This window comes from Plectropomus leopardus, chromosome 5, assembly GCF_026936395.1.
Source record: "Plectropomus leopardus strain MGB_pleo_1.0 chromosome 5, ASM2693639v1, whole genome shotgun sequence".
NCBI classification, from domain to species: domain Eukaryota; kingdom Metazoa; phylum Chordata; class Actinopteri; order Perciformes; family Serranidae; genus Plectropomus; species Plectropomus leopardus.
In genome coordinates, this window is record NC_142180.1 from 22,150,229 (window position 1) to 22,169,085 (window position 18,857).

Here is an 18,857-nt window from a genome sequence, read left to right on the forward strand (position 1 = left end):
GGGAAAGTTAACGGTCCACCCATGGCCCTTTAAGAGAGAACCGCGTCATCTCCGTTCGCGCCAATGGACCGTTTTTCACAGCAATGGCGGAACGTGGAGCATCGCGATAGTTCCCGGAAGTAGCATTAATTGCTAGCGGCGCAATGGAGTTGCAGCAGAGAAGACCATTTGTGATGGGCTTTAAAAGGGTAAGACATCTAAAGAATCGTTTTTTATATTATCAGCATATCTTAGCTAAATTAACGTGCATTTGTTTATTCTAGTGCACTAGGTCCACCTAGCTAGAAAGTTCTAGAAAGTTAATGGTTGCCTAGCTAACCTCCAGAAAGTTCTAGAAAGTTAATGGTTGCCTAGCTAACCTCAAGAAAGTTCTAGAAAGTTAATGGTTGTCTAGCTAACTTCCAGAAGGTTCCAGAAAGTTAATGGTTGCCTAGCTAATCTTAAGAAAGTTCTAGAAAGTTAATGGTTGCCTAGCTAACTTCCAGAAGGTTCCAGAAAGTTAATGGCTGCCTAGCTAACCTCCAGAAGGTTCTGGATATAAAAATATTATATTATAATTATTTAATATAATGTTACATTATGTTACAGAACAAATATTTTTCAGCACTTTCTTGACCATTTTCCTGTTTAGTTTCATCTTTTTATTTGTTGTTTTTTGTGTGCTTATTTTCAGGTAACTTTCTGGCAACCCTTTATTAATGTCTTGCTAATTTTTGAGCCATTTCTTATCGAGTTGCTTGTCACTCTATCCATGTTATTGAAGACATTTAAACCAATTTGTTCAGGTTTCAAAGGGTTAATTTTAAACACGTCGCCTTTAAATTCCTATTGCATGCCCCCTACGCCTCTGGAACTATAGTTCCTACCTGCCATTGTCTTGCGGGGGACAGGTGTTAGTGTAACATAGATAGGTAAACATGCTACAGTTGAGTTAAAGTTAGAAAGTGCATGTACACGGATTTGCCGTATTTTTGGTGTGAATTTAACAAGGTAAGGGGAGAAAAATGTAGTCAGCGTATTACCCATTAGCCACAAGGACTCGAAAACTCGCCCAAACAAGAAAGTAAAGTTACATTCCTCTGGGAATTTTATTTCCCAGTGAGAGACAAATATTTGTCACATATCCTTCAAAACGATTTCCGTTTGTCATCGGAACACATATGAGCAAGTGCAGATGTTTGGATGACTACAGGCAGGTGTTTGATATATGATTTATTTATGGATCATTGAGTTGAAGCTACCTTTGTGATTGGCTGTGCGTCCTGTAGGAGGCCAGAGTGGGTGGGGAGCTTTAAGAGCCTCCGCCTGCCTCCCGTCGTGTCTCCTCTCAGAGCTCAGCAGCAGCAGCAGGAGGAGGAGGAAGAGGAGGAGAGACGAGCGCATCCCAAAGTTTGAGGCTGCAGCTGTTTGGACGCCGCGGACACAACACGGGACACCTGATCAGGTCTGTGCAACAATTCACCGCATATTTGCAATCACGTCCCTGACAGAGGCTGTTTTTTTTTAAAATATCAGCACAATTAAAGCGAGATAAATCAATATCGCTTCCGGATTTATGAGATTGCGATGCGAAATACTGTCGAGAATGACTTGCATGTCTCTCAAGATCGATACAGGCGTGTTATTTGTGTCCAAACTTTCGAAGTTATCCAATCGGTGATATTTTTTCCTCCTGTAACGTCAGTCCAGTCTACCGTGTCAGTTTGCAACTAAATTGCAAACCCCAATTAGCTGATCACAAGAGTCATACTGCCAAAAAAAACTGCAGTAAATGTCTCTGTTGGTTTGGAAATAAACAGCTAGAGACTTAAAGTCCAAATAAAACTGCAAGAAGACAAATGATGACAAGTAAAAATAGGCAGCTGATTAACTGTATTTAATTACCTGTTGCAAATGTTATAGTCTATGATATAAATGGTGTTTTTTGTTGTGTCTGGATTTATGATATGAAGTCAGAAATGGGTGACAGGGCTCCTGGGAGGCATCACACCAAACCTGCTGACTTTGATTTATTTGAAACCACCAGGTTACCACATCATGGACCAATGTGCCATGAAATTACTACAATGCTTGTGTGGCAAGACAGAATTCTTTCTCCCCCTTTAGCCCCGACTGAGCGAGGCACCTTCAGGAGATGTGGATTGAATTACCCCGCTGAGACGGGGTGTATGAACTCCCCCATAGGTCATTAGGATAGCACAGATGCACACATCCTGAACAGCTGGCAGTACACACGTGAATTTAATTTAAAACTGTCACTCAGAGTAAAAATCTAATTTTCCCACATAATGTATTTTGAATCTGCCTCGCTCTTTCACATTTGTAAATTATGCTGATAGGGAAAAAAAAACTCTATAAGCACTGTGTTGACACTATCTGTGATCGACTGCTATCAGTCATTGTAATGTGATCTGGCTCCTGGTCACGGAGGTGTGGGCTTTGGCCCGTCCTGCACCTTATCATTCACCCACCAGGAAATCTGTGCCAGGCATTGGATGCACCTCAGACTTCCTTCTTCCATCCGTATCGTCTCGTATTACAGTGACAACTGCTGAATAATTAACTGTGTCTTGTGAACAGTAATGAGTAAGCTGAGTTTTTGATATCTATAGGATTTAGATTGAGGTTGTTGATTGGAGGGCAGAGGTCCGCTGCTGTTCTTGGACCAGTTTCAGATTAAAATGTAAGAGAAACCAAGAACTCTTTCATCTTACATGAAAAGTATCAGCTCACATAAGTGCATACAGTATGCTGCTGAAGGCTCCATTTCAATAAGGTCAAGTGGCTGCACACGTTCTCATTTTCCCAGGTTTCTATTAAAAAAGCACAGCAGAAGATAGGCTTCACTAGCCTTTATTTTGACCTAATTAAGGCTGATAACTGAAATAAAATTTCACACATATTCTATTATTGGTGTCTTACTGTAAGACCTTATAACAAGAAGTGGTCCTCTGTTGGGCTTCTCATTACAAAAACATGCTGTATAACATGTAACATTGTTCAAACCCACAGCACTTTACAGTTTAATAATCCCAGAGTTTCTAAATACATCTGTTTTTAAAGAAATGTGCAAAACAAAGTAAGACATCTGCCAGTTAACGGAATGATCTTGGGTTTTATCTCAGTTCATGTAAACATCAAAAACAAGGCAGTAATTGTATAGTGAGGGGGGCACATCCATCACAATATTCAAATATGCGTATAATTTCACCCCCAGTATTGATGAAAAAAGTATTAAACAAAGAATCTGCTATGCTATCAAAGGCCATCAATCGCTGTCAATTGCTGTAGTATTTGCAATGTTAGTATGACATAAAATTGTCATTAAAAAATAATTAAAGAATTCATAGTATAGTAGCATATGTCATTTTAAAATATCATAAAAAGTCACAGTATGTGCAACTTTCCAATGTGGCCTTCAATCATTTGCTGGCTCCCTAAAATAGCCCTCAGTGATTAAAACTTTAACAACACCTTAACTAATATTTTTGTGTCAAAATGCTTTAAAATGATTACATTTCTAAAAATTTGTCCTGGTATGCTGACCCCCCCTCCTTCGCCCCCCGTTTTGAGAAACAAACATTTTTGAAATGAAAGCATACAATAGTCTGCAGCTACTTTACTTTATTGACCACACTCAGTTTAACACTTTAAAAACAAACAAAAACCATGCTAAGGTAGCACTGATCGGCAGGAAGCTCATCATCTGTGTCATCATGTAATGACCTGTAATGAGAGGAGCGATGGCGAGGAAAGAGAAAACCCGGTAGGGTTTACCCACAAAGCCCTCCTCACACTCCTGTCAGGATATACAGTATTACATGGAGCACATTAGTGAATCAGGTTCTCGTCCTCACAGCACACTCACAGTGTCTCTCCCTGTTATTAGGTTCCATATCTTTCTCTCTATAGCTCACTAAAGTAGTTACTTTATTAAATTGTTCGGGCCTCGTTTGAGGGAAGCTGAGTGAAGAACTCTTTCTGAGTGCTGTAATTTAAACTTCACGCTGCAGCACGGTTCAGTTCTGAAATGACTTTTTCACGTTGACGCGCAGAACAAGAAATCACCTGCACACTTTGTGGCACTTCAGTGTATTACCCCTGAAATAATAGCAATGCCACACTGAGCGTGATTCAATTTGGCTGTATATAATGTGGCAACAGCACACGCCGGGGTCATAAACCTCCTGTTTGCTGTCCCCATCTGCTCACATGAACCAGCAGGAAGGTGGAGCTGTGGAAAATGACGGAGTGGAGTCATCGTGGGTCTCTTCAAGCCTGACAAATAAGAGCGAGGCGATCCTCCAGGATGTTTTGATTTCCTGGTGAAGATCGGACATCAAATATTCATCAACCCCATCATCTATAGCCCTTTGATTACTGACACATGGATGTATTGTCTTTGCTCCAGATAGCCCCCTCTGGACCCCAAAGCAGCTCCCAGTATGAGTCTATTAACCCACCTAGAAATGCTAGAAGAGCACCACTTCACTTATTGGAATGAAATCTGCTGATGGACCATGAAGTAAAAGTGTGCAGATAAGCTCTCCTTTCTTCTGGCCTAGATGTGTTTGGCCTTCCCTTTTCTGCTCTGCGAGGCTTTAGTCTTCCTCTCTCTCCACCTCGCTGTAAGCTCTGTAATCAAATCAGCTGAACACACTACCTTCGCTTCAGCAAGGTGATATGTCCGCGTCTTTGTGATGACTTTTCTTCTGTGTTTAATCTGTGCTTAGGAGTCCGACTGGTGGCTCCAATTGTCAGTGGGGATCAGAGCAGTCAGCAGCACCCTGCTGAGCAAAGTTATTTCAGCTTCACTGTTTGAATCAGCACTTTGCCACTGTTGAGTATTTCAATCTTTATTTTTTTTATATCACGCCCTGATATGTTCACATTCTTGATTGCGAGTGTTTTTGCATCACTGATTGAGAAGCATTGTTTTACATCCTGGCTCATGCTTGCTCTGACGTCTCAGGTCATTTCCTTTCACCGTCTGCAAGAGTGTCAGACTTTTTTTAATGCTGACTCAAAGCTCTGCCGCCTTGGATTTGAGCAAGTGTTGTGTGGGCAGGGCATGTAATATATATGGCCTTCATCGTGGGCCGGTTGACTGGCTGGCACCGGCTCTGCTCTGTGTCCCAGTGGACTTGACAGAATGGCTGCTTGATGGAAGGAAAGTGCTGTCTTCTGACTTTAAGAGTGCTGACATTTCCATATTGCCCCCACCTCCCACTTCCTCCCTCCCCGAATCTCATCTTTTTTCCCTCTCACCTCCATCTCTTTTTTTTCCCTCTTCCTCTTTTCTCCAGATGTGTCTGATTGATGCCACCCGATTCCCTTTGCTCCCCAGGTAGCCGCAGACCTCTGCTCTCTGAATGCAAACGTGAATCATAGGGATTACCATTCTGTTCTCCCCAACCGGCTCCTATCCTCCGCTCCCCCTCTCAGTCCTCTCATCTGGCATCCAACATCCAACCTCACCACCAGGTCTTTCCCGGTAGTGTGCGCTGTTAGCCATCGTGACAGCAGCGGGGTGTCTTTCAAGGTGAATTATAGGGTTGGATTGGCCATGTCAGCTGCTCTTGTGCTCACTCACACCTTTCTGTCCTCACATTTTTGTGAAATAACACAGAATAATCCTTGACATAGAACTTTTCCTTTTCCTATTTAAAGGTCCAGTGTGTAGGATTTAGGGGGGATTTAGTGGAAGAAATGGAGTGTTTTTACCAGTTTCATCTTCTGAAACCTGGATGGACATCAGTTCTTGTGCTTCATTCAGATGCCTTCCATAAGAATTTAAACCTTTGAAACCTGAGCAAAAAAGGTTTATATCTCTTCAAAAACAAAAAAAGAAAAAAGAAAAGGAAAAAGACAATGAGCAAATTACAAGAAATTGGTAAAAGGTGACAAGAAAACAACCTGAAAATTCATGTTTTAAAAAAATAGAGAAAATTACCACAATGTATTTATGAGTATCAGAATTATGCATTAAAATGTGTATGTTAAAAAAAAAAGTTCAGTTTTTGACACTTTTTTGTCATTTTCTTTTTTTGTTTTTTGTTTTACTTTTCTATTTTTTGATAACTTTCAGATAATTTTCTTGTAAGTTCTTAAGTCGTCAGAGAAAAAAGGTGAGCACACATTAGCACTTGATGGACTAGCAGCTGTCTCTGACATTTCAAACAACATTTGGGAAACACTGATTTGTACCATGAAACTTCTTTATTCAGTGTTTTTATACTTTATGTCACCCGGTCCATTTTTGGGGGGAGGAAGAGATCTCTGCGGATAATTTGGCTCCTGGTAAAAACAGGGAGGAGTGTAAACTGGTTACAATCTGCAGTCTTCACTGCAAAACACCATGTAATCCCCCTACACACTGCCCCTTTAACACTGCCTTACTCATCTACATATGCATCCACTCACTCCTGACCTGCTCACCACTTCGTCTTCGTCATTGTGTGAATATTTCATGCCTGTGATTTGTGAGTTAAATGCAGAATGTAGGTGGATAGGATTGGACCGACTTTTATTCATCCCACTAGTGGGGCACTGGGGATTTTTTTTTTTTAGAAAGAAGGAGGGGGGTCAATTTCCAAAAGGGGAACCATTTGACAGCAGGGGGGCGAGTGTTGCAAGGGAGTGATGGAAATGATGGTCAGATATGACAGAGCTGATTGAGGTGATGGTGGTGGAGGTGAAGGAGAGAAAGGTGGTTTCTTTTGCTGTCTGTCAGCATGCCAGCGTCGGGCAGCTCGATGGCTGGAAGCGACAAATATGTTTCAGGACTCTCCTTCGCTTCGAGTTAGCCCCCAAGGTGCTTCATAACAGGAAGAAAAAAAATCACATTTAGAGAGTCGTGACTTGGTGAAATAAAATTCACAAATAGTTCCGCTCTGTGACTGTGTGCATTTAGTCTTTTTTATTGCCATTATTATTTTTTGTGACATGCTGACTTTATTGCACAGGGCGCAGCAGACCCAGTGAATACTAGATGTGGTATTCTTAGGTGTCAAATAAAGGTCTTTGAGCTCATAAAAATAATGCCCAGAAAGAATTTCGTTGGCTTTTTACGTCCAGTTATGTGAACATGTAAATAATAGAAATACACAGATTACAGAAGTAAAAACAGACCTCCACTTATCCAAAATCTGTAGAACGTACTGCATCCTGTATCTGTTAGATACCTCAGAGGATGCAGTTTAAAGGCCCTGTGTGTAGGACTGAGTGACATCTAGTGGTAAGGTTGCAGAACTGAAACCCCAGTACCAAGCATGGAAAACGCAGACTGTGTAAATAGTAGACATAGTTGCTGTCATGTCACTCATTGGTCTGTAGACTGCCGGTTTGAAGCCTCAAGTTCGACATTTCGGCCATCACCATCTTGTCTTTTTGGAGCCACAAGGGACCATATTTGGATGAGAGTCCGGTGCTGTGGATGAGTTATGGGTGGGACTGACTCGTAGACTGCAGCGCGGTCTCACAGACAGTCTGTTACTCAAGTGGCCCTGCACATAAATATGTAGAGCTTCAATAAAATGTAAATGGGTGAGATATAAAAAAAATTAAAATATTACCCTCCTACAGTTGTCATGAATGTTAAAATTATCTATAGAGACCAAAAAAGATTTTTATACCAGGCTGTAAACATTTTTATTTCTGCTGTGAAGTTGGGCATTTTAACATGGGGGTCTATGGGGAGCCAGCCTCAAGTGGCTGCAGTTCTTGGCACTTCTGCATTGGCATCATTTTTCAGCCTCTGAGGTTGCTGCTTGATGCAGGGTAACTGCAGAAGCCCATGCAAAAATGCAAATGGCCCTAACTTGAGACAGTGTTTAGTTTGTCCGTTTTGGGCTACTGTAGAACAAAATGGCGAAAGAGGATCAGCTCCGTATATGGATATAAAACATTCTACGGTAATGAAAACACAGAGATTCTAAGTTTCAGGTGACTATAAACTTATGAAAACATGCATGCATTAGCATTTACAAAACATTAACCCCCCCCCCCACCACCACCATTCTGATGTCTGGAGATGTGATCCAGCTTTTGGGGAGACCCGTGGCACTCGGCCTCGCAGCAGGGGACCCTATCAGGGGACACTGTCCCTTAATCAGGCCTCATTGTATTTAGGTAAAACAGAGAGCTTGTACAAAATGGATCTAGAATCTTGAATAATTTGAATATTGATGCAGGAGTGACCTTGAACACCCTAAATATGCTGATAGAGAAAATAGACTGCGTGTTCATCTGGGCTGGTGATAAAATGATAGATTGTCGGCAGCTTGGAAGATGGAATTGCTCAGCTGCATTGAGAATCACAAAGGGCTTGTTTTTTTCTGTTTGCTCCTTCATCTGTGTACAACTGCATTTGTCTTTCTCTCTATATCTGCGTCCCTTGTTCATTCCTCCCAGTTCACTACAATCTAAGTTTCTCTGTGAGCTGATGTGAGCGGTTTGCAGCAGTCGTGGGCCACTTTTTCCCCTCAGAGACGCCCGGCAGTGAGTCCCATACTTCAAACTGATGAGGAGTGAGCAGTGAGAAAGAACATGTTTTTATGACAATGGACAGGCTCCTGAAGAATACATCAATATAAAGTGCATGGCCCTCTCTGGTTGTGTCGCTGTACCCTTTTTTGTTTTAAAAGGTCAGCAGTCTTTAGTACTTTCCACTCTCGCAGCACTCCCTTCTCATTTGCATGTAGACTCAGAAAGAACAGGGTGCTCTCTCCCTCTCTCAATGTGTCTTTATATCTGTCTCCCACACACAAATACACACCTTTTTTGTACATAAGTGAGTGTGTGGCGCTGAATGGCTGGCTGTGTTGGAACAGCAGAATATTTAATTGCCCAACTTTATCACCATTACTGTAGCTACTGAGTGTCTGCCAGCCTAATTATGACGGGGGCTATCTGAGGAGCTGGTTGGTCCTGAGCTGAGCCGCTAGCCAAGTGGAAAAAGAAACGACTCCTCAGACACTTTGTCTCTCTCAGGTGCTAAAAATACTTGTAAGACGGGCATGTTTTGGTCTGTAAATTTGAGTGTGAAAATGTGTGAATCCGCCCCTTTTAAAAGAGGTATTAAGAAATAGCTGAGCAGCCGAGGTTAAGCCACACATGTTAAAGTTAGATAAAGTCGGTATCTGGAGAGCCTTTGTTGTTGTGCTCAGCTCAAGGTGACCCGGTCCCTGGTCCTCGTTAGCCACAGCAGCCGTCACCTCCCTGAGGTGACAAATGAAACCAGACAAACTCACCCACGGAGACAAACACCCTCAATTCAGAGTGAAAACAGAATCATACATATCAATGAGGCTTAATGATGGATGGTTTCAATACACCCTCACTGTGGCCCCTCCAACCCTTTGACAATATGTGCAGTTTATGTGTTCCTCTGAACAGCGTTACTCTCTCCGTGATCGAAGGGGGATTCCCACCTGAGCTTGTGGATCTCATGCAGCTGCCCTTTGCTTTCTCCGCAGGTCCACTTTATCTTTATAAGCAGCAAATTGGAAAGGGTTAATTCAATTCCCAGCAGGCTGTGGCAGAGACTGGGAACATTTACTGTCTCTCTCTCTCTCTCTCTCTCTGTTTCTCTCTCTTTTGCTTTTGCCACTTGCTTTCTCTCTCTTCTCCCTTTCCCTTTGTTTCTAAAGTCTAATTACTTTTAGAGAGTGGCTTTACTCAGACTATAAATAATGACAAATCAAGGCTGTCTCTGCACTGAACCCAGTCAAGGCTTGCTTGGTCGGCTATCTGTGTGCTTGAGGGAGGAAGGACAGTGGTGGTCTGTGGTCTCCTTTTTAAAAAGATTGTGCTTGTATCTGTTTTAATGTGAAATTTGCGCAGCTCTGGGTGTCTGTGTGGGTGCATGAGAGATGGAGCATAAGCACACAAACAGCTAGCAATAAAGTAGTGAAACCATGTGGCAAAGACAATATCATATGTTTGTGGAAATGTCCTCAAATCTTATATATGTCTTATGACATCATAACTTGGAACGTCAACAATTAATTGTTTTTAAGCCAAAAGCACATTTTGACAAAATGCTGGGCTGCAAACCACTTTCTATTATGAAGCATAACAAGACATCCTATAGGATAATCAAATTCAGGTGATACAGATTACGACTTGATGACCAAAAATGTGATTATCCCAAAGGATGTCTTATGAAATTAATAAAAAATAGTTAGCAACCCAGCAATTTTGTTTGCCCCCTGATGAAGTTGGTTGTTGAAACATTTCAACATAATGCTGTTGAAATATAAAAAGATTAATTTTTTTTAAAAAAAGGAACAAATTCTGATAACCAGATGCCACATGAAACCAGAAAAAGAGGCTTAAGGCTACCAGCACAGAATATATTGGGCTGAGGTATTTCGTCATCTGATACTACAAAATCAATCCTACATAAATTAATGTCTCGTGAATTTCAATTTCAGTGAGCCTAAATTCATAACCTTTTACTTGACCTCAAAATTAAGCATGAAAGCATTTGCATCTCACCACCATTTGGAAACTTCACAAGAAAGTTTTGGTGACACCTCATTTTAAGTTCATATTTAGCATTCATAAACAGTGTGTAAACGTGCAATAAATGGTTTAAAATAAAGTGTTAGCAAGGTTTGCAACCCTGCGCCAAAGCTGTACAGTAACTTATCCATGAGTGTGTGTGTGTGTGTGTGTGTGTGTGTGTGTGTGTGTGTGTGTGTGTGTGAAATAGAATAGGGAAAAGGTGACACCCTGGTCACCTGAGAGGTAACTAAATTATTTTCAGCTCTCTTCATTTCATTTACCCTGATGAGTTCTGTCAACATTAGCTTGACCAACAGCTCTGTGAGAAAGTGATGACAGTGGTGCTGCAGTGTGTGTGTGTGTGTGTGTGTGTGTGTGTGTGTGTGTGTGTGTGTGTGTGTGTGTGTGTGTGTGTGTGTGTGTGTGTAAGTGAATCTCTATGTACAAATCTAATGTTCTATATGTTCAAAAGTGAGCTTAGTTATGGCAACTTTTAAGTGTGTGCTTCCATCGTTTGTGTGTGCTTGTGTGTGTTTTTGAATATGAATGAATTCCCACCGGTGCACTTGCCTGTGTGTGTGTGTGTGTGTGTGTGTGTGTGTGTGTGTCTGTGTCTGTGTGTCTGTGTGTCTGTGTGTGTCTGTGAGAGGTGTCCATTTAAGGGCTTTTCGATGAAGACTGACGAGTGTCCGCTTCGCTTCCCTTCACCTTAGGGGTCTCGTCGGTGCTTTGAGGAAGTGTCCTGGAGGAGAAATGGAGTGGGCGAGAACTAATGCGAGTCGAGCGAGACGAAGGCTGATGGACGACAGTGTGCGCGTGTGCGTGAGTGGTTGTGTGTATGAGAGTGTGCGTGTGAGGCTGATGGAGGGTGATGGTGGGAGCGAGACTTAACGAGGAGGAAAATAAGCTGAGCAATCTCTGTCTGTCCTCCCTCTACCTCCCAATGACTTATTCACACACACACACACGCACACACGCACACACACACACACACACACACACACACACACACACCTTGGTAGCCCATGTCTGAACTATCTAACCACTGACTCTACAAAATCTTGTTGCAAAGGCAGGAAATACAGTATATTTGCCATTTAAGTTCCTTTTTTTAAAAACTTATTCTTCGTGTTGTACACTCAGCTGTTCATGACTACAGTTCACTCCTTAAATAAATCAATACACAATATGTAGAAGTAATTGTGTAGCTGTTATTGTATAATATGATAAATTCTCTCATCTTTAAGTCCATCTCTCCTCTCCCTCAGTGTATTTATCATCCTCTCTCTCTCAGTGATGACAGATAATGGAGAAACGCAGCCACTAAATAATTGCAGGGTTTATGGGATCAGATGAGGAGGTCATGTGTGTAGCTTTTAGTCGCTCGTCCCACATTCAAAATGGAAATTATCCCAGTGTGTGGGGTTTCGTCAGCAATGTTCTTTTTTGCCCACTTGTTATTTCAAGTGTGTGTGTTTATGAGTGGGTAGTTGACAGTTTCGTGGCTGGATTAGACTGGTCTGTCTGCATCACTGTGTGTTTACATGTCACAGTACAGTTCTTCCTGTGCAGTGACCATCTGTTCCCTGCATTTGGTTTGAACCTCTGTACTTTGTGCACTGATTGCTGTAGGATGCATCTTTAGCACTGAGTATCAAAAGCAGGGCGGCTGTGGCTCTGGAGGTATAGCAAGTTGTCCACTAATCGTTTCAGTCCCTGGCTCCTCCAGTCCGCACATCAAAATACCGAACCCCAAATCGCCCCCGTTACGCCGTTGCTGAGTGAATGTGTGTGAATGTTTAACTGATGAGCAGGTGTATGGTAGCCTCGGCCATCAGGCACTGGGTCTGAAAGCACTTTGAGTAGCTGTATATAAATGTAAGTCCATTTACAGGTCAGGTATTACATTTTAAAGCAGACTCTTGGTGTTGCAAACATATTTTGACAAATACCCGCTGATTCAAATTCTGACTTCTTTAATTTTGAAGGTTCTGCATATCCATGATTTACCTGAAGCTTGTTTAAATGATTATACATCTTCTTGTACAGACTGTGTTTGACTGGCATTTCTCTGACCTTCCTGTTAGTTTAATTGCACCTGTTAGTGATGGAAGCTACACCCTAATCATTCTTATTGGCTGATGAAATATGGTGGTTTAAGGCTGCATATGATTTAAAGGTTCAGCGTGTAGGATTTAGTGGCATCTAGCGGTGTGGTTGCAGAATCAAAACTGTTTTTCTAGCATGTAGGAGAATGATGGTGGCCAACGAAAAAACGCAAATGGCCTTATCTAGAGCCATTCTTTGGTTTGTCCAGTCAGGGCTACTGTAGAAACATGGTAGACTCCATGGAAGATGTCCCGCTCCATATGTAGATATAAACGGCTCATTCGTAGGTAACAAACATGATTCTTATTTTCAGGTTATGATACACTGAAGAAAACATACTTATTATATTATACTCCATTTCTGCAAATATATCCCCCTAAATCCTAAACATTGGATCTAAGTAAAGGATTTGTATGGTTGCTTGTATTAGTAGCGACATTAAACATTGATGCACTAAAAAAGGTAAAATAATAGAATACAAAAGAGCTCAAAAGAATGTGTAAAGTAACTGTTAAACAACTGTAAACAATAAGTGAAACATTTGGTATAAGCCATAAGAGTGGTTTAAAGCGATCAATACAAAAGTCCCACAGCAGCTGAAAACAGTTGGAAAGCTTTTCTGATCTGGAGCTGCAGATGTGTGACAGCGTCAGTCGTAACAGCGTCCTTGAGAACTGTTTCAAGGTTTTCTGACCTATTTTTGGACTCTGCAAGTCGCATCAGTCAGAGGTAGCGACAAGCTGAGACACACACACACACACACACACACACACAAACACAGCAGGGCTGTTTACACAGAAGTGCACATTCATTCACAGTGTGAGTGCCACCTCCCAGGTGTGTCATGCCACTGCCAGCCTGAGTCTGGTGCACCATCTACCTTGGAGACACCGGCTGATGAAGTAGTAGATAGAAAACCTTTGAACTGAAGGCGACTGAGAGAGAAGGGGTATATGAAAAGGCATTTTGCCATGGTCACGCAGAGGAGAGTCGGTCCAGTTTGTGCCAGCAAACCTCTCCTCTGTACTGCTGCCCATTCACCAAAGAAACTGTTGCTTTATTCATCCATCTTTTCCTCCTCTATCCATCTTCATAATCTCAATTTCATCTGCATCTGGTTTCGGTCCATGCTACAATACTGTTTTTATCTCAATATATTGAGTCACTTGTCTTTCTGTTTATCTCTCGCTGTCCAATAGCGCCTTCTCCACACTTACTAAGTCACTGTTGATATATTATAAATTCAAATCTAACCTTATCTCAGCACCTATGTCCCCTCTCGCTGTTAATCTTAAAATTAAAAGCACTTTCCATTAATGTCTCCTCTGTTTCTAAGCACCTCTCTCTCCCTCTACATCCCCTTCCCTTTGTCTCTCTCAAGCATCTCTCCCACACACACACTCGGTGCTCCGCATATCTCTCGGTATCACGTTTGTCTAAGCAAATAGCCCAGTCACCGTGCTATTCAGACGGGTGAGCAGGTAAAAATGGTTTGCATATCGCATTCCCTCAATGATTTGAAACCCAGTCCGCCCCGGGAGATGTGATTTTAGATTATTAATGAGGCTCCACAGCACTTTGTCTTTCTCTCCATCATGTGAGCAAATGAATGAAGGGGGTCAACAAGTGAACAAACGGCCCGCTGTAACATTGCATTGACAAATGAGGGATGATGTAATGCGGTATCAGTGTTTATAATCGTGCATTCATTACTGCTAATGTGGCCGTAATGACACCATAATCAGCTTGCTAATTGAGTGTCATTACAGGGGATGCTGGTGCTGTGTTCTCCCTGCGGATGGCTAATGTCACTGTCACTGTTACTTATTCAGCAAAGGGTGGGAATAATCACATCATATGATGAAATGAGGAAGGAATTACTTAATCGTCTCCTTATGGTGCGCAGTGAAAAAGTTGTGTTTTAAGGGATCTGACTGCATACTGATGTAATATTGTGCAAACTAAAGGATGGCTCAATAATTATGTATTTATTTTGAGGTTTTAATGTAATTCTGTAGCTTTCTTTATAGTAATGGTCCTGATCTTAAAATGTAAATTTTGGTTGAAGTCTGTTTTAGCCTCAAAATGCTATTTTCTCATCCCTTTCTAAAAACGTTTTTTCTATGAGATGTGAAATAGGTTTCTCCATGATACCGTTGCTACATATAAACCCACATACTGTTGTAGATGCTGCATTGTTTTCTCAAGGTTTAGTAGTTGACCAACAGTAATTATGTAGGTAAAATTAATGTTTCTTTCAATGCAGTCCGTTGGCTTTGAAGAGAGTATAGATAGGGGCTGAAGTTACCCGTTGGGAAGGCTGTCTTACAGTAAAGGTATAGCGGTAAAATAATCTTAATATGGTGTATTCTTAAACTGATGTTGATTTCACTCTCTTCCCAACTTGTCAAATCCTGCTGCTTTGTGAGTCAATGTAGACATCTGAGTATGATGCGGCAGGTATCCTCCCGCATCACTTTTGGATGTTTAGGGATGGTGTATCAATTTACGGTAGTTACATGCATTGTGTCTTTTAAAAATGGACAACAAAAGGTCAGGATTAGGTTTTGAAAAATCATCATCGATTGGCTTAAATTCACATGGGAAACAAACAATGAGCTCCTGGGTGAAGGTCAAGAGTTTTTTTTGTTTGTTTTTTTTTTGAGCCATCCACCAACCCTCCCGGTCTCACTATACAGACGTTCTTGCTCTTTACATTATTGTTTCTGCTTGTTACGTTACGGATGCCTTATTGCGTCTATGTCTGATGCTGACGTCCACTGACAAACCGATGGTGTTTGGTGAGTTGGGTTAGTTGGTGAGTTGTGACTGGTGTGCGTCATACCGTTGCGAAAGGTGCCTCTGTGTCTCTGATGCTGACAGCTCTGAAAAAGCTGGATTGGGAGTGAGAAGGGGTGGTTCTTTTTTTAGCAGGCTAAAATATATTTTCTTGCTGCTCCTGTCCAAAGCCACCAAACTCCTTTGACAGAAAGGATAATTTAACTTTGCAGAACATAAGAAGTCACTAATTCCCACTGCTTGTGATGGGTTAGTTGTTGTGATTTTGTGACTTTGGGAGCCAAAGATACGGTGTCCACAGCAATAGTTGTTCTGTAATCCTGTCTGCTTCACCACACGGCTGTGTTGAGATCTTTAATCTATGTCACCGCTTTTTGATCACAGTTGAGTGGGAGTTTCCGTCTAAAAATCACACAAAAGAACATAGGTGGGCCCGCCCTTTAAATGTCCTCAAAGTTTTATTAGTGACATGTTTGGACAATTACCTCAATGCTTTTCTAAGCAGGCGTCTCTCTCTTCTTTCAGGTGGTGAGTTAAAAGCCCCAAGACTTAACCAGGAACATCCGATGACACAACGTCCGGTAACGATCTTCTGTCAGGTCTGCTGAAGAGCCTCATAAACAGAATCTGTATTCAACAGACTGAAGATCAAACTGGATGAAGGTGATTTTCATTCATGACTGACAATTTAACAAACTCACCTTCTCAGAACCTTCATTTCCTACCTCTTGTTGCTGCTCCTCTTGTCAAGAGACGCAGCGTTTGAAGACTTGTTGGAACACTTGACAGCTCCAACCCTTTTATCACGCTCCAACGGGCCAACCACAAAAAAGCGGAGAGAGTTGCATTTAGCAGGCAACATCAGCAAAGGTGATGCACTGTTTTATATTCAGGGCCATTGATCCACTGACCTCCTGATCTAATTAGCCACACACACACATGCACGCACTCACTCACACCTGCTGCTGCTGGCCTCTGCAGATGCTTTAAATAGTGTCTGGCTCTCAGCTCAGCAACACAACACCCAGACGCACACTTCAACAGCTACACCCAGTTGGGTGTTAGAAGTCCATCTGCACACTATTAACTCCCATTGAGAACACTGACCTTGACTGTGATCGGACAAGTGTTGGTGTGTCTGTATTAGCAGGAGGCGATGACACGTCCTGCCTGCTCTGATTGAGAGTGAGAATGAGAGCTAACGTGGCGGAGCGGCCCTGATAAATACCCTAAAAATATTAATTATCACCTGAGGCTCTCTTTCTCGAATAAGAGCTTCATTACACTGTTCAGCCAGTTCCTCAAAATGCGTCATACCAAAAAGTAGTCCATATTAATTGAAAAGGAAGTGGGTGTGTATGCATGTATGTCTGTCACATTGTCAGAGTAGATTAGGACCAGGCCTTTCTGGGTCATGTCACTTTGACTGACCTAGATTTGACTACATAAACTGGCCAGCAGAAGAGGATGTGTGTGTGAGACCTGCCGTGACAAATACATCACACTCTCTGACCTTGAGGACCGCTCTGAAGTCTACCTGCTAACTTTCGCTACTTAACTTTCTATTTAAGCCACATGCACTTCACCGAACAAACAGGGTAAAAACTGTACAACGATTAAACCGCCCCTTTTATTAAGCCTCATAATCACACTCTCAATCTCCAGTTTCGCTTTTCCTTCCACGCCACCCCTCATGAACACCTTCCCGTCCTTTTCCGCTCCTCCTCCCAATACACCAACCATCCAGTCAGTGTGTAAGCCCTGCCTACGGGCCCCTTGGAGGATGAACGATGTGCCCACACTTGACTACGAGTTGCTGCTGTCCCCGGCCAGCTCCTCCCTCGCCGGCAGTCCTGGCGGTGGCAGCAGCAGCCCCCCTCTGGCCTTGGTCGGGGTGGACACTGAGCAGCGCACCGCCTTGGCCTTTGTAGGCCTCCTCATGCTCTTCCTGGTCTTCCTGCTGGTCAGGTGCTTCAGGATCCTGCTGGACCCCTACAGCCGCATGCCTGCATCATCCTGGACTGACCACAAGGAGGGGCTGGAGAGGGGCCAGTTTGATTATGCACTGGTGTAGAGTGATTCATGAAGAAAAGGGGGAAAGAGGAATATTTTATTGCACATAGAATCTTTAAGATAAATTTAGACGTGGAAATGGATTGTACCAATGCATAATATTGTGAATGCACTCTTAACGGGAGGTTTACCTGATGTTTGTGTATGCTCCGTTTATATCACTGTACTGCAGCCTGTGTACTGGTGTAAATATGAGGCTACAGGACACTACAGAACTTCAACAACAGGCATATAGACCAATGGAAGCCAAAACACCCAAATGTTGGACCATGGAGGACAGAAATAATGAGCTGCACAGCTGCCTTAATCTACTGTACCTGTCAAACATGCTATAACATCACATCACTGTAGGGCTCGGTTTTCCAAACTCCAGAGCTCGTCAGTATTAAACACTATAATTTTGCGCAAGATCACCTTCACTCATGGCATAGTTTATAACCTCAAATGAGAACACACGACATGCAGAACACACGCTGAGCTTAAATGAAGGAGTTTACACTTGAGCAGACGCCCCTTTAATGTACAAACGTCCATTGTAAAGGATCAAAGTGTTAAGTGCTGATCAAGGAGCACAAATCCTCACCTTTGTATTTAATTTTTGGACACTGATCCTGGAGCAGCACTGCAGTTTCAGATGCTTTTCGAGTAGGTAGTTTATGTCTCCATACAGTTTTGTCTGTGTATGTTTTGTGTGTTACTGTGTCTATAACTGAGAAGCCATACTGAAACTATAATCTCTTATTACTGCGAGTAGAGTTTCTGTTCACTGGTTGTGTCCTGCTGTAGTCAGCCTGCCAAGTGTGGTGATGAAGCAAACAGCAACCTTTAGGCAAAACAAAGCTTTATTTTTCTATTCCTGACTCGAGTTTGGGAGTCTCCTTTTTGCTATCTTTCTGTCCTTTTCCTCTTACTCTAGTCTTTAGACTGTGGATTTTTGAAGTAGTCATGCAGCCACGTCGTAGAAGGAGGCAAAGCAGGTAGCTTTGCTTTTCTTGTGTTTTGTAAGTGCATATTTTTCTGACTATCTGCTTTGTTTTTGATACACTGGGTTGATTTGGTGAAAATAAAACAGGATTTTCTTCTGCTTCTTAATTTCCACTGATAGTTGGACAGTGTGGAAGGTCCACAATGTTCATGTTGGAAATAAAATATAATGACTACTGCTTGTTTGTCATATTGTGTCACTTTTGTTATCTGTGGACAGTTAGACACATGTTTAACCCACTGAGATCCCCCATACAATTTAATTAACATTAATTTTCTAGGACGTCCAGATCTATGATTACTGTCATCTGACTTCTCCCAAGTGCACAGACCTATATGATGAAATGTCTACAAGCAAATCAGTATGTTGCACGCCATCTACA

At 42.2% G+C, this 18,857-nt stretch overlaps 1 protein-coding gene across 1 annotated transcript; it reads left to right on the forward strand.

The window, feature by feature from the left end:
- Positions 1-858: 858 nt before the first annotated feature.
- ctxn1 (cortexin 1) lies at positions 859-18,667 on the forward strand. Its single transcript, XM_088077743.1, has 3 exons — positions 859-990; positions 1,269-1,444; positions 15,943-18,667. The coding sequence occupies exon 3, from the start codon at positions 17,111-17,113 to the stop codon at positions 17,489-17,491; it is 381 nt and encodes a 126-aa protein (XP_087933869.1). The 5' UTR covers positions 859-990; positions 1,269-1,444; positions 15,943-17,110; the 3' UTR covers positions 17,492-18,667.
- The last annotated feature ends 190 nt before the right edge of the window (positions 18,668-18,857 follow it).

Bases quoted from the DNA above. Each gene is read 5' to 3' on its own strand.
- ctxn1 (XM_088077743.1), top strand. From the start codon at position 17,111: ATGAACACCTTCCCGTCCTTTTCCGCTCCTCCTCCCAATACACCAACC.